The sequence below is a fragment of the Martes martes genome (genome assembly GCF_963455335.1).
Source record: "Martes martes genome assembly, chromosome: 12".
Lineage (NCBI taxonomy): Eukaryota > Metazoa > Chordata > Mammalia > Carnivora > Mustelidae > Martes > Martes martes.
Genome location: NC_137900.1, coordinates 44,014,513 through 44,030,308, shown reverse-complemented (window position 1 = coordinate 44,030,308; position 15,796 = coordinate 44,014,513). Strand labels below are relative to the sequence as shown.

General features: G+C 36.5%; 1 protein-coding gene across 1 annotated transcript in view; it reads right to left on the bottom strand.

Annotated features, from left to right (window-relative positions):
* The window catches only part of CCDC171 (coiled-coil domain containing 171), a 295,661-nt gene that overhangs the window by 160,080 nt on the left and 119,785 nt on the right, over window positions 1-15,796 (bottom strand). Inside the window, exon 16 of the mRNA XM_080819723.1 lies at window positions 14,341-14,529. Within this exon, the coding sequence (XP_080675849.1) occupies window positions 14,341-14,529 (189 nt within the window). The remainder of the gene's footprint in view (window positions 1-14,340; window positions 14,530-15,796) is intronic.

Here is a 15,796-nt window from a genome sequence, read left to right as displayed (position 1 = left end):
ATCGAGTCCCACATAGGGCTCCTTGCTCAGCAGGGAGCCTGCTTCTCCCTCTGCCTCTGCCTGCCTCTCTGTCTGCCTGTGCTCACTCTCTCTGACAAATAAATAAATAAAATCTTTAAAAATATATATATACATATATATATATATATATACTCAAATGCCATAATGATTATTTACTTAAAAACACTATCTTGATTTTCAAGTCTAACATGGCAAAAACACTACGTGCCAAAATGGTCTGTGCCTCCGTCTACTTTTGTTTCTAAAGCAGGAAAAATTATAAACTGCCCTTTGGATAAGCCAAACCTTTAAAAGGACAGAGTTCTCCTTATCATTACACTGAGGATAAAGGTGTCGATATAGGCAAGTTGCTTGACTTGCTGACTGTTAAAAGATACTACGTCGGATTGTTGATAAGTCAGTACTATGTCTCAATTCTGACCCGCCTCCATTCCCCCTTCCTTGTGGGTTTTCAGAGCCTGGTGAGAGCGCCCTAGTTCGCTCCAGCCTCCCTCTATAAAAACTTCAAACATTGACACCTCCTCTTCTAAGCTCATAGCACTCTTTTGGGAATTAAGTACACAGAGTTGTCGTGATAAATCTTATATTATTTCTTGTATGTTTATGTGATGCCCTCCCAACTAAAGTTGACAGTTTTTGAGGAAAGAACTAAGTATTATAGTGTTTTGTTAATACCACAGCACAGAGGGGCACCTGGGTGGCTCAGTGGGTTAAGCGGCTGCCTTCGGCTCAGGTCATGAACCCAGGGTCCTGGGATCGAGCCCGCATCGTGTTCCCTGATCAGCAGGGAGTCTGCTTCTCCCTCTCCCTTTGCCTGCCTCTCTGCCTCCTCTCTGTCAAATAAATAAATAAAAATCTTATAAATACCACAGCATGGAATACAGTGCATTATATGCCCGGTATATGAAGAGTATATTTTTATTAATATTAAATACATTATGTAGAAGTTGTCCTTATATTCTTAACTATAGTAGCAATTTTGCAATGGAATATACTAAAAATTTCGTCTCTGGCTAAAAACGAAGTCTGAGAGGAAATAAGAGATAAGGAAACTAGCATTTGTGAGTAGCTGACAGTGGGTCACTGGTTTTTCATACATCATCATGGTTAACCATTAGCTAATCAAGAATCACCTGGAAATGCAAGTTCAAGAAATATGGAACTGAGCTGTCACTAGACCCATTTTCAGGTATTATTTGGTATACAAAAACAGCATCTATTTCTAAAAGAAACAGTGTTGTAGTGTAATCACAATTGACCGGAAGATATTAGGGTATTAAAAAAGCACGTAACATTCACTTTGCAATTTCTAAATGCCAAGCAAGGAGCTGAATGTTTTACATCTGTTACCTCTCTTCTAATCCCAACTCTAGAACTTTCTCGCTACACAAATAAGTGGTATCAGGTCTCTGAACCTTGGTTTCCTCATTTGTAAAAAAGAAATGATGCTTAAATGACCTATCTCATATGGTTGTTGTGGGACTTGAGTAAGAGGAGGCGCACAAGTTATTAATAAAAGCATTGAAAGGGGTGCCTGGGTGGCTCAGTGGGTTAAAGCCTCTGCCTTTGGCTTGGGTCATGGCCTCAGGGTCCTGAGATCAAGCCCCGCATCGGGCTCTCTGCTCAGCTGGGAGCCTGCTTCCTCCTTTCTCTCTGCCTGCCTCTCTGCCTGCTTGTGATCTCTGTCTATCAAATAAATAAATAAAATCTTTTTTTAAAAAAAGGATGAAAAATCTATTGAGCATTGTGCAAATTCATTGGTAGCCTTATTTAAGAAAAAAAAAACACAATCTCTAAAGCAATTATTTCAGAAGCAGAGGACTTTATGTTATTTCATTACAGGCGCCCCTTCACACCAACTTGGAGTCCATCAGCACGTGGTGGGCACAGGATTGTGTCAAACTAACTCCCTGTGAATCACTGCAGACAGCTACATGCACCTATCACCTCCAATGACATAAACAAGCTGAGCTCGGAATATTTTTGGAATTCAATTAAAAAGAAAAAAAAAAGATTCAATATCTAATAACACTAATCAAGATTTCTTGCCAAATGTAGTCTTAATACTGCCATACAAGAGAAATAAAAAGCAATATATTACGATGAACCTCAATTTCTTTGATTTTTGGTCTCCATTCTTAATTCACTTGATTTTACTAAGATGTCCAATAAACCTAAAGTGTTTACAATAAATATTACATGAAGGTTAACCATATTTAACTGATAGGCAAAAATCTTTACTTTTACTAGGGGAGTTATTCCAGTAATTCCATCTTTTTCAGATAAAAGATATAAGAACATAAATACTTTAACAAAAGCAAAGTTAATAAGAGAATGTGATCTGGCACTCTCGCCAGGTGCTTCAGTAGGCATACATGCCTGAGATGTATTTACATGATGGCTCCAAAGAATTTAAATTGAAGAGTTACCCAACCACGTGGCCAGCACATTTTGCCTAACGTTAAAAACATGCTGTGATACTAAAATCAAGCTTCCTGTTCCACGAGTATCATTCATCTCATAGCATTCCCACTAATTGTTTAAAGCTTACACATTCAAAACCTTGCAAATAATGCTATACATTTTTTCAAATAAAAAAACTATTTGAACCCCCCAAATTGCTATTTAACCTGTCTTTTACTAGCCATTTCTTTAACATAAACAAACATGAAACACAGGGCTCTATAGATAAGTCATTTGTTTCCCAGCAGATGCCTCTTGTAATAGCTATGTTCGTCTAACACCAAACATCCTCTACAACCTACAATGCTATCCAACAACTGTGGATTTTTCTTCTTTATGTTCTTATCAATGTAATTTTTGAAAATATATTAATTAATAGAAAATGAAAATAATGTTATTTGTATTGCATCTCTGGGAGGGGGGAAAGCAGAAATAAAGAATTAAACATACCAAAATTTCCTAAAATAAAATGTATATACCCCATAATATGCATTATAATAGCAATTTACCAACTATAAAACCCAAATGAATTGCTGCTGTGTATTCAATTATATTTTATGAAAATTTAAATATGTATATAAATAATACAGATAATATGACAATATATATTATTAATGTGCTTTCAGGAATAATGAAAATGATATTTTCAATTTGCATACCCAAGGATCAAAGCCTAGGGTGTCACATATCCTTCAGGAAGAAGTCCTCAGTGAGAGAATCTCTTAAAACACTAGCATTTGTGATCATTGAGTCCCTTAGTTAGGAAAGTGAACAGCTATGCCTTCCTGCATATTTAGAATAAAAGTGAATTGGGAAAGGAGCCCAAGATGGTGGAGGAATAGGAGACTTTAGTTTCTTCTGGCCCCAGGGATTCAGCAAGATAGCTATTAAATCATTCTGAACACCTTAGTGAACTCCACTGGAGACCTAAGAGAACAGCTGCAACTCTACAAGTAGAAAAGCAGCCACTTTCTGCAAGATAGAAGGTGTGTGGAGAAGTGAATCCAGGAGATACATGGGAAAATAAACCACAGGCGAAGGGAGCCTTCCTCAGCTGGCACCAGAAAGTGATAAGGAAGCACAGCACAAAATCAGAACTTTGAGAAGTCTGCTCTGGTGAGGGACGTCCCTGCCTGAAAAGTGCTCAGGTGGCAAAGAGGGGCAGAATCCTAGATGGGACAGTGTGGTCTCAGGACCCTCGGGGTCACAGGAAGACTGGGGGTGCCCGAGCGTGGCAGAGTTCCCAGGTGTCGAAGCAGGGAAGCCGACTGCAATGAGCGAGCCAAGGAGAGGGCTCTCAGCTCAGGGTTGCCATAAACCATAAACCAGGAACCACAGCACAGTTGGTTTGAGCAGAGGTCCAGCGAGTGGCAGAACCAGGGAGAGCCCTCTTCCTCCCCCTGGGAGTGGTCCAACAGGAGTATGCAGTATGCAGTATGCAGGAGTATGCACTCGAAAAGGGGTCATGTGCCTGAGACAGGAATGCTCAGTCACAGGCCCGGTAAGCATGGAGTGCAGACGGGGACTAGGGAGACAGGCATGATTGACTAACTGCTTTTCCCTGAAGATGCACTAAGGAGTGTGGGGCATGAGTTTTCAGCTCTGGGGCTGAAGACTGGGAGGCCACCATTTTCATTCTCAACCTCTAAAGCTGTAGGAAAAGCCTTCAGTGAACAAAAGCCACATAGAGCAATCCTGAGCTACTTACTTAGTCTGGCCCCCTGGCAAGGGTGATGTAATTCTGCCCAACACAAAGACACTTGAGAATCAACACAACAGGCCCCTCTGCCAGAAGATCAGCAAGAACTTATGGCTAAGACCAAGTTTACCAATCAGACATAACTGCAAAACTCCTGTGCTGGGGGAAAATAGTATATAGAATTCACATTTTTTTTCCCCCATGATTCATTAGTCTTTCCATTTTAATTTGTTTTCTCTTTACTTTTTCAACCAATTTCTTATTTTATCAACTTTTTTTAAGCCTTTTTTAATTTTCATTTTTACAGTTACATTCTATCCTTTCATTGTATTCAATTTTATTTTTGCATATACATAAGTTTCTCTTTCTTTACAATTTTGGGATACAGTTTCTTCTAACAGACCTAAATACACCAAGAATTGAGTGTATGACTCTGTTTTCTTCACTTGTCTGATCACGTTCTCTCTTTTTTTTTTTAATCTTTTTTTTTAAGATTATTTATTTATTTATTTGACAGAGATCATAAGCAGGCAGAGGGGCAGGCAGAGAGAGAGGAGGAAGCAGGTTCCCCGCTGAGCAGAGAGCCCGATGCGGGGCTCAATTCCACGACCCTGGGATCATGACCTGAGCCGAAGGCAGCTGCTTAACCCACTGAGCCATGCAGCGCCCCTTCTTTTTTATTTTTGATTAAAGCCTTTTTTAATTTTCATCTTTACAATTATTCTATCATTTCAATGTATTTAATTGTATTTTTTAATATGTTTAAGTTGCTGTTTCCTTACCAATTTGGGCTGTAGTTTCTTCTAACAAGCAGACCAAAATGCACCCAGGATGTAGTGTATGGCTCTGTTTTGTTCACCTGTCTGTTTATATTCCTTCTTTTTTTTTTTTTGTCTTTTAGTTTTCACTTTTACAGTTACATGCTATCCTTTCATTGTATTTAATTATATATATTTTTTTTTTCTTTCTCTACAATTTTGTGCTGTAGTTTCTTCTAACAAACAAACCCAACCAAAATACAAACCAAACCAAAATATACACAGGATCCAGTGTATTACTCTGTTCTGTTCACCTGTCTGATTATACTCTCTCTCTTTCTCTCTCTCTCTCTTTTTTTTTTTTTTTTCGGTTTTAGGGTTCTTCTGATTTGTTTAGTGTATATGTCTCTGGGGTCATTGTTGCCATTTAGTACTCTGTTCTCTCATTCATCTATCCTTCTCTGGACAGAATGACAAGATGGAAAAACTCAGCTTAAAAAAAGAGAAGAAGAGGCAGTACTGACTGCCAGGGAAATAATCAGTACAGATGCAAGTAAGATGTCAGAACTAGAGTTCAGAATAACGATTATAAAGATACTAGCTGGGCTTGAAAAAGCATAGGAGACCCTAGAGAAACCTTTTCTGGAAAAATAAAAGAACTAAAATCTAATCAAGTCAAAATAAAAAAAGCTATTAATGAGGTACAATCAAAAATGGAGGTTCTAAATGCTAGGATAAATGAGGCACAGGAGAGAATTAGTGATATAGAAGACCAAATGATGGAGAATGAAGAAGCTGAGAAAAAGAGATATAAACAGCTACTGGATCACGAGGGGGGAATTCCAGAGATAAGTGATACCATTAAGCGAAACAATATTAGAATAATTGGGATCCCAGAAGAAGAAGAAAGAGAGAGAAAAAGAGAGGGGCAGAAGGTATATTAGAGCAAATTATAGTGCAGAACTTCCCGAATCTGGGTAAGGAAACAGGCATTCAAGTCCAGGAGGCACAGAGAACTACCCTTAAAATCAATAAAAATAGGTTAACACCCCAACATATAATAGTGAAACTTGCAAATCTCAGAGACCATGAGAAAATCCTGAAAGAAGTTTGGGACAAGAGGTCCATAACCTACAAGTGTAGAAATATCAGGCTGGCAGGAGACCTATCTGAAGAGACCTGGTAGGCCAGAAAGGACTGGCATGGTATATTCAGAGTGCTTAATGGGAAAAATATGCAGCTAAGAATATTGTATCCAGCAATATGTCATTCAAAACAGAAGGGGAGATAAAAAGATTCCAGGACAAACAGAAACTAAAAGAATTTGTGATCACTAAATGAGCCCTATTCTTCTGAAGCTGTTTTAAAAAACATAAATGGAAGGAAAACTTCCAAACTCTTTCTATGAAGCCAGCATTACCTTCATCCCAAAATCAGACAAAGACCCCCACCAAAAGGAAAATTACAGACCAATATCCCTGATGAAAATGGATGCAAAAATTCTCAATAAGATACTAGCCAATAGGATCTGACAGTACATTAAAAGGATTATTCACCATGACCAAGTGGGATTTATTCCTGCAAGGGTGGTTCAACATCCACAAATCAATCAATGTGATACAATACATTAACAGAAGAAAGGACAAGAACCATATGATCCTCTCAATAGATGCAGAAAAAGCATTTGACAAAGTACAGCATCCTTTCTTGATTTAAACTCTTCCCAGTGTAGGGAAAGAAGGAACATACCTCAATATCGTAAAAGCCATCTACAAAAAGCCCACAGTGAATATCATTCTCAATGGAGAAAAACTGATAACTTTCCCCCTAAGGTCAGGAACATGGCAGGGATGTCCACTCTCACCACTGCTGTTCAACATAGTACTAGAAGTCCTAGCCTCGGCAATCAGACAACAAAAAGAAATAAAAAGCATCTGAATCAGCAAAGAAGTCAAACTCTCACTCTTCTCAGATGACATAATACTATATGTGGAAAACCCAAAAGCCTCCATCCCAAAATTGCTAGAACTCATATAGGAATTCAGCAAAGTGGCAAGATATCAAATCAATGCACAGAATTGGTTACATTTCTAAACACCAACAATGAGACAGAAGAAAGAGAAATTAAGGAGTCAATCCCATTTACAATTGCACCAAAACCACATGATACCTAGGAATAAACCTAACCAAAGAGGCAAAGGATCTGTACTCAGAAAACTATAGAACACTCATGAAAGAAATTGAGGAAGACACAAAGAAATGGAAAAACCTCCCTGCTCATGATTGGAAGAATAAATATTGTGAAAATGTCTATGCTACGTAGAGCAATCTACACATTTAATGCAATCCCTATCAAAATACCATCAGCTTTTTTTCACAGAAATGGAACGAATATCCTAAAATTTGTATGGAACCAGAAAAGACCCTGAATAGCCAGAGGAATGTTGAAAAGGAAAACCAAAGCCGGAGGCATCACAATTCCAGACTTCAAGCTCTATTACAAAGCTATAACCATCAAGACAGTATGACACTGGCACAAAAACAGACATATAGATCAATGGAACAAAATAGAGAACCCAGAAATGAACCCTCAACTCTATGGTCCATTAATTTTTGACAAAGCAGGAAAGAAGTTCCAATGGAAAAAAGACAGTCTCTTCAACAAATAGTGTTGGGAAAATTGGACAGTCACATGCAGAAGAATAAAACTGGACCATTCCCTTACACCATACAGAAAAATAGACTCAAAATGGGTGAAAGACCTAAATGTGAGACAATAATCCACCAAAATCCTAGAGGAGGACACAGGCAGCAACCTCTTCGACCTCAGCTGCAGCAACTTCTGGCTAGACACATCTCCAAAGATAAGGGAAACAGAGGCAAAAATGAACGGTTGGGACTTCAACAAGATAAAAACTGCTCACAGCAAAGGAAACAATCAACCAAAAGACAACTGGCAGATGGGAGAAGATATATGCAAATGTCTTATCAGATAAAGGGCTAGTATCCAAAATCTATCAAGAACTTACCAAACTCAATACCCAAAGAACAAATAATCCAGTCAAGAAATGGAGAGAAGGGGCACCTGGGTGGCTCAGTGGGTTAAGCCGCTGCCTTTGGCTCAGGTCATGATCTCAGGGTCCTGGGATCGAGTCCCGCATTGGGCTCTCTGCTCAGCAGGGAGCCTGCTTCCCTCTCTCCCTCTCTCTCTGCCTGCCTCTCTGTCTACTGTGATCTCTCTCTGTCAAATAAATAAATAAAATCTTTAAAAAAAAAAAAAAAGAAATGGAGAGAAGACATGAACAGACATTTCTCCAAAGAAGACATCCAAATGGACAGCAGGTACATGAAAAAATGCTCAATATCACTCAGCACTAGGGAAATGCAAATCAAAATCATAATGAGATACTACCTCACACCAGTCAGAATGGCTAAAATTAACAAGTCAGGAAACAATAGATGTTGGCAAGGATGCGGAGAAAGGGGAACCCTCTTACACCATTGGTGGGAATGCAAGCAGATGCAGCCACTCTGGCAAACAGTATGGAGGTTCCTCAAAATGTTGAAAATAGAGCCATCCTACAACCCAACAATTAAACTACTACAAGGTATCTGCCCCAAAAAGACAAATGTAGTGATCTGAAGAGGCACCTGCACCCCAATGTTTACAGCAGCAATGTCCACAATAGCCAAACTACTGATAGAGCCCAGATGTCCATCAACAGATGAATGGGTAAAGATGTCATTGACATACACACACACACACAATGGAATACTACTTAGCCATCAAAAAAATATAATCTTGCCATTTGTAACAATGTGGATGGAACTGAAGAGTATTATGCTAAGCAAAATAAGTGAATCAGAGAAAGACAATTGTCATATGACCTCACTCACATGTGGAATTTAAGAAACAAAACAGGATCATAGGGGAAGGGAGGGAAAAATAAAACGACAAAATCAGAGACAGAGACAAACCATACTCTTAATCTTAGGAAACAAAGTGAGGGTTGTTGAGGGGGAATAGGGTAACTGGGTGGACATTAAGGAGGGCATGGGAAGTAATGAGCACTGAGTATTATATAAGACTGATGAATCACTGAACTCTATATCTGAAAGTAATAATACATTATATGTTAATTAATTACATTTTAAAGAAAATAAAAGGATAAAAATGAATTCATAACACTGATAGGATAGTTTGAAATCAGGAATTATGATACCCCTGGTTTTGCTCTTTTTTCTCAGGACTGCTTTGGTTAATATGGTCTTTTGTGTTTCCATACAATTTTAGGATTGTTTCTTCTATTTCTGTGAAGAATGCCTTTGGTATTTTGGTGGGGAATGCATTGAATCTATAGATAGCTTTTGCATGGTATGGCCATTTTAACAATGTGAAATCTTCAATCCATGAACACAGGAAGTCTTTCCATTTGCTTGTGTCTTCGATTTCTTTGAGCCAAGTCTTACAGTTTTCATTGTACAGATCTTTCACTTCTTTGATAAAATTTATTCCTAAGTATTTTATTATTTTTGTGAATGGGATAGTTTTCTTTACTTCTTTTTCCAGTATTTCATTATTTCTGCTAGTTGATTTTTTAACCTGTCACTTTACTGAAATCATTAATTAACCCAACAGTTTTTTGATTGGCTCTTTAAAGTTTTTTTTTTATATAAGATCAAATCATCAGCAAGTCATAGTTATAAAAACAGTATGATACTGGCACAAAAACAGACACATAGACCAATGGAACAGAATAAAGATCCCAGAATTAAATCCTGGTATATACAGTCAACTAATATTGGACAAGAGAGCCAAGAACACCTAATGGGTAAAAGATAATCTCTTCAAATGGTGCTGGGAAAACCGGAGGAACATACACACAGCAATAAAATTGGACCCCTAATTCACACAACTCACAAAATTAACTCCAAATGGGTCAAAGATTTAAATATAACACCTGATACCAAAAAACTCCTGGAAGATAGGAAAGAAGATCATTGATACTTAGCAATGATCTTTTGGGTATGATGGTAAAAGCACAAACAACAAAAGCAAAAACCAGTAAACAGGGCTACATCAAACTCAAAAGCTTCTGCACAGCAAAAGAAACTAACAAAATGAAAAAGCAGCCTACAAAATGGGAAAAAAATTTTGCAAATCTTTATCAGATAAGAGGTTAATAACCAAAATACATAAAGAACTAACACAACTTCATAATGAAAAAACAGTCCCATTTTTAAAATGGTCAGAAGAACTAAATAGACATTCTTCCAAAGAAGACATCAAAATGGTCAACAAGCACATGAGCAGATGCTCAACATCACTCATCATTAGGGAAATGCAAATAAAAACTGCACTGAGATATCATCTCACACCTGCTGGAATGGCTAGCATCTAGAAGACAAGAGACAACAGGTACTGGTGAGAATATGGGAATGTAAATTAGTTCAATCACTATGGAAAACAATATAGAGGTCACTCAAAAACTTGAAAATACACCTACCATACATTCCATCAACTCCACTTCTGAGAATATACTCAAAGGAAGTGAAAACAGGAATTCGATGAGACATATGCATCCCCACGCATAGTGCTGCAGCACCATACACAGTAGTCACGATATGAAAACAACCAAATGCCTATCACCAGATGAATGGATAAAAGAGATGTGGTGTATATACACAACGAAATATTATTCAGCCATGAGAAAGGAGGATATCCTATCATTTGCAAAAACATAAATGGGCCTTGAGCACATTATGCTAAAGGGGGTAAGCCAGACAAAGAGGTGTATTAAATGTATCACTTATACATGGAATCTTAAAAGATCAAACATGCTAAAAAAAAAAAAAAGAAAGAAAGAAAGAAAGCAAAATGGTGGTTACCAGGGGATGGAGGATTGGAAAGGGGGGTTAAACTGATGTTGCTTAAGGGTACAAAATTTTATGAGTACTAAAATAGCCATGGAGATTAAATGCACAGTTTATTGAATATAGACAATAATAAAAATGTTGTACTGTAAGTATGCAATGTGATAAATATCATTACAATGGCAATCATATTACAATATATATATGTATCAAATTAACACAATGTACACCTTAAATTTACATAATGTTACATGTTAAATTTATTCAATAAAAAAAACTGATAGGAAATAAAGGAAGTTGGAAGAGTCACACTCCCTGAATTCAAGACTTACTAAAAACCTACAAAAATCAAATCAGTATAGTTTAATGAATAGACACACAAATAAATGGAAAATTATTGAGAAGTCAGAAACAGACTTGTACAAATTTTTTTTTATTTTGACAAAGTTCAAAGGCAATTCAATAGAGAAAGGGTAATCTTCCAACAAACAGTGCTGGATTAACTGGATATCCATATGAAAAGCAAATGGACATCAACCCATACTTCACATCTTTACAAAAATTTACTGAAAATGAATCATAGACCTACTTGCAAAACTTAAAACTACAAAACATATAGAAGAAAAAAATGGGAGGGAATCTTGGTGACCTTGCACTAAGCAAAGACTGCTTAGATACAACACTAAAAGCATAAGCCATAAAAGAAAAAAATTGATGAGATGGACTTTATAAAAATGTAAAAATTGGCTCTGCCAAAGTACTTTTAAGTGAATGGAAGAAAATATTTGCAAATCACCTGACAAATGGCTTCTATTCAGAATATGTAAATGACTCTCAAAATTCAACTACAAGGAAACAAGCACCCCAATTAAAAAGTGGGCAAAAGATATGAACAAGTTATTTACCCAAAAATAAGTACAGATGGAAAAGCATATGAAAAAACCATTCATCAGGGAAAATGGAAATTAAAATCACAACCACTCGTTGCCTACTAGACTATCTAAAAAGGACAAAAAATTATGAAACCACATGCTGGCACAGATGCAGAGTAATTAGAACTCCCTTACACGTTAGTGGGAACTCAAAATGGTACAGCCACTTGGGAAAACACTGTCAGTTTTTACCATATAACCATTTATATAACATATAAATATGTACTTACCATATAACCCAGAAATCACACTCCCCTAAGTATTTACCCAAGAGAAGTGAAAACTTATGATCACACAACAACCTATCCATGATAGGTTCTTTAGTCATAATTGCTAGAAAATAAAAATAACCCAAAGGCCCATCAGCAAGCATAAACAGTGATACACCCATACAATGGAATATAACTCAGCAGTAAAAAGGAATGAACTACTGATATATGCAAAAACATGAATAATTCCCAAACATATTTTGCCAAGTGAAAAAAAAGACCCAAAAGGCTACATATGACTCCATTTATATTACATCCTGGAAAAGGCAAAACTTTACAGATACCCAACAAACCTGTGGTTCTTTTTCTTTTTTCTTTTCAGTGTAACCATATTCATTGTTTTTGCACCACACCCAGTGCTCCATGCAATACGTGCCCTCCTTAATACCCACTACCTGGCTCCCCCAAACTCTGGTCAGTTGTTTTTGTTTTGTTCTCACAAAGGGACCACGGCTATTCGATGAGGAAAATAAAGACGTGAACGACGGCATGGGAACAATAAATATGGGGGAAAATGAACCTCAGCTTCTACCTAAGATTAAATACAAAAATTAACTTGAGATGGATCATAGATCTCATCATAGATCTCATCATGAAAGTTAAATTTTCAAACTTCTAGAAGAAATAATAGGAGATTATCCATACAACTTTGGAGTATAGAAACATTGCTTACCACATAAAAATAAATACCCAAAAAGATTTCTAGGTTGGGCTTGATTAAAATATTAAAATTTGTGATCAGCAAAAGAAATACTAAAACCGAAAAGACAAGTGAGTATTGGAACTTGTGATGCACATGTGTAAGAAAGGATTTATATCCAGAATATCTAAAGAACTCTTACAAATCACTAATAAAATACAAGCAATCCCAAATTTTTAACGGGCAAACACTTGAAGAGACATTTCACAAAAGAAGATATATGAATGACCAATAAGAACATGAAAAGTCCTGAACATCATTAATCACTAGGAAAATATGAATTAAAACCACAATGAAATACCTTTTTAAAACAACTAGAATGGCTAAAATTTTAAAGACTGACAATACCAAATGTTGCAGAGGATGAAGAATAATAGAAACTTTCATATATTGGTGGTAGAAATATAAAATAATACAACCATTTTGAAAAAAAATTTGAGACTTAAAAAAAAAATACAGCTATCCTGTGACCTAGCAATTGCACTCTTAACCAAGAGAAATGAAAACCATATGTCAACAAAATACTTCTATAATATCTGTTGCAATTTCATTTACAATAGCCAAAAACTGGAAACAACTGAAATATCCATCAACTCACAATCTATCAAATTGTGGTTTAATTATAAAATAGAATGCTACTTGACCATAAAAATAGAATGCATTACTGACACACACAACAACATGGATGAGTTTCAGAAAATATTTTGGGTGAAATATACCAACCACCAAACAGTACATACTGAATGATTCCATTGAGAGGAAACTCAAAAGCAAGTGAAAGTAATCTATGATGACAGGATCAGAACGCTGGCTGCCTATGGGGTGGGAACTGGAAGAAGGCACTGCAGAACTTTCTAGGGTAACGAAATACTTTAAGTTTAAAGTGGGATATGGTTCCATAGGTCTTTGCATCAATCCAAACATCAAACTATACACTTAAGATCTCTTCACGTCACTGAATGCCAATGGTACCTCTAAAGAAAATATAATAAATTGTTTAGGTTTTTTATTTCAGTAGTAGAAAATGCAGACCATATCACACGGCACCCTGCAACACCAAACACACGGTTACTTTTAGTGAATGTATTAACTCTTCAAATTCAAAGAGAATGGTATAAGTTCACATACGGAAAGCAGGATGGTGTTCTTTTAAGCAATCTGAAACTATTTATTGACAAATAAAAATAATACGTTTTATTTCCTTTAATTAAACTTGCCAATACAAGTATGAACTAGTATAAGTATGGTCCAAATAAAGAGGTTAAATACTGAGTCAGATTCTAAGTATCTTATCTTGGGAACACACAAACTATTATTAAAGTCAGTAGACACTATCAGTATGTTATTCTTGATGGGGAAGGGATCACAGTTAACAATATAAACTACGATAACAATAATTTGTATATGAAAAAATTCGGTCATGTTAACTACCCACAACTTCTGTTCTCAATTGAATCCAACATACATGTGTGTGTTTACACAATCATATGCGTGTGTGCCTGACCAGTTCTATGTGGTTCTCAAAAAGTTCTAAACTGATTTCGCCTTGGTACTCAAAGAAAACACTGGCAATAGCAAAAGACTGAGCACCGTACTGTTAAAGCTCTTGGCAGAAGCAGCGCACCTGTGCCCTCCTCTGCACCTCCAAGAGGAGCTCCGAGTACTGCAGCTCCAGTTCCTTCTTTTGTTTGTGCCAGCAGCTCTCCTGGGCTTTGATCTGTTCGGCCACTTTGTTAAAGGTGTCTTCCTGGGTCTGCTGAAGTTCTCTCATCGTATCAGACTTGTTTTTACAGATATACTCCAGGTGACTTATCTAAATAGGGTTACGCAACAGAGAATGAGGTATGTTCACAAAACATGTCTTTGTAGCAACCCCCCAAACACCATCTAGAATCTTCTACTTTGTTTTGTTCCTTAAGTTCACATAAAAATTTTAAGTTAAAATGGAAAAGAAAAAAAAAGAAACAGGAATTGGTAGGACAAATTATCATATCGTAGGAGAAAATAGGGTCATTTGTATATATCTGTGCTTAGATGACAAGTCTTTTTTCTCTTTCTAATAAAGTTACTCACTCTATAATCAACTTTACTGAGAAAATTAAGAATATTTTTACTTCTAGAACCAAAGCTCAAGCTATTCACATATCTCAATGGGAAATGAAGTATTTCAATGAGATTTACAAATCTACAAACATTTTACATATAATAAAACAGAATGTTACAACCATTTTTTATTTCACATTCAAAACACCAGAAAGAAAATCATCATCTAACATGTATGACAATTAATGATGTTTTGAAACTATGAAAAACTATTAAAACATAATACCATCTCAGAGGGTTCAAACATATACTCATTTTAATTATCAGTAATTTTCAAACTCATTACACACACATTCTCAATCATGAACAGCATCTGTGCTTCTCACAATGTGTTCCCTCATTTCCTTAATCCTACTTCTCAGTGCCTAAGGTTGTGTTTGCCAATCGAACCAAAGTAAAATGTTCTCACTATAAAATTGGGCCAAGATGCTATTTCATTAGTTCAACAGATTGGAGGAGGGGAAAAAAAAACAACTCAGGTAACAGGTTTTTTTTCTTCACGTCGCGTAAGAGCAAATGCCATGGCAACTAAGATCTGGAAACCAGACCACATAATACAGTCCTGACCAGGTCAGTAGAACCGAGATGAGAATCAGTATCTTTATCAGCGGAATACATTGGTCTGCTAAGCCATTTTCATTTTCCATAACCAAAAGAGGGCTTGTTGGGGTTTTGGGTGGGGGGTTTTGTTTTGTTTTATTTTTGAAAGACTGAATTCCTGGGCTGGTGAAGTCCCCTGTTTTCTGCTACCATGTACACTTTGAACACGCTACAGCATTGAATGGGGCCTATTAATACACAGTTTGTTATGATTCAAGAAATACCATAAACATAATTTTAAATTTTTAAGTGCTTTTAAAGTAACACCTCGTTATTTCCTGGGCAAAAATGTTAAGATCATGTTTTTGAATAACTGTATCTTGTTTCTATTTTATGCTAACATAAAGAGTTGGTTTATTAATGTAAATGACTAAGTT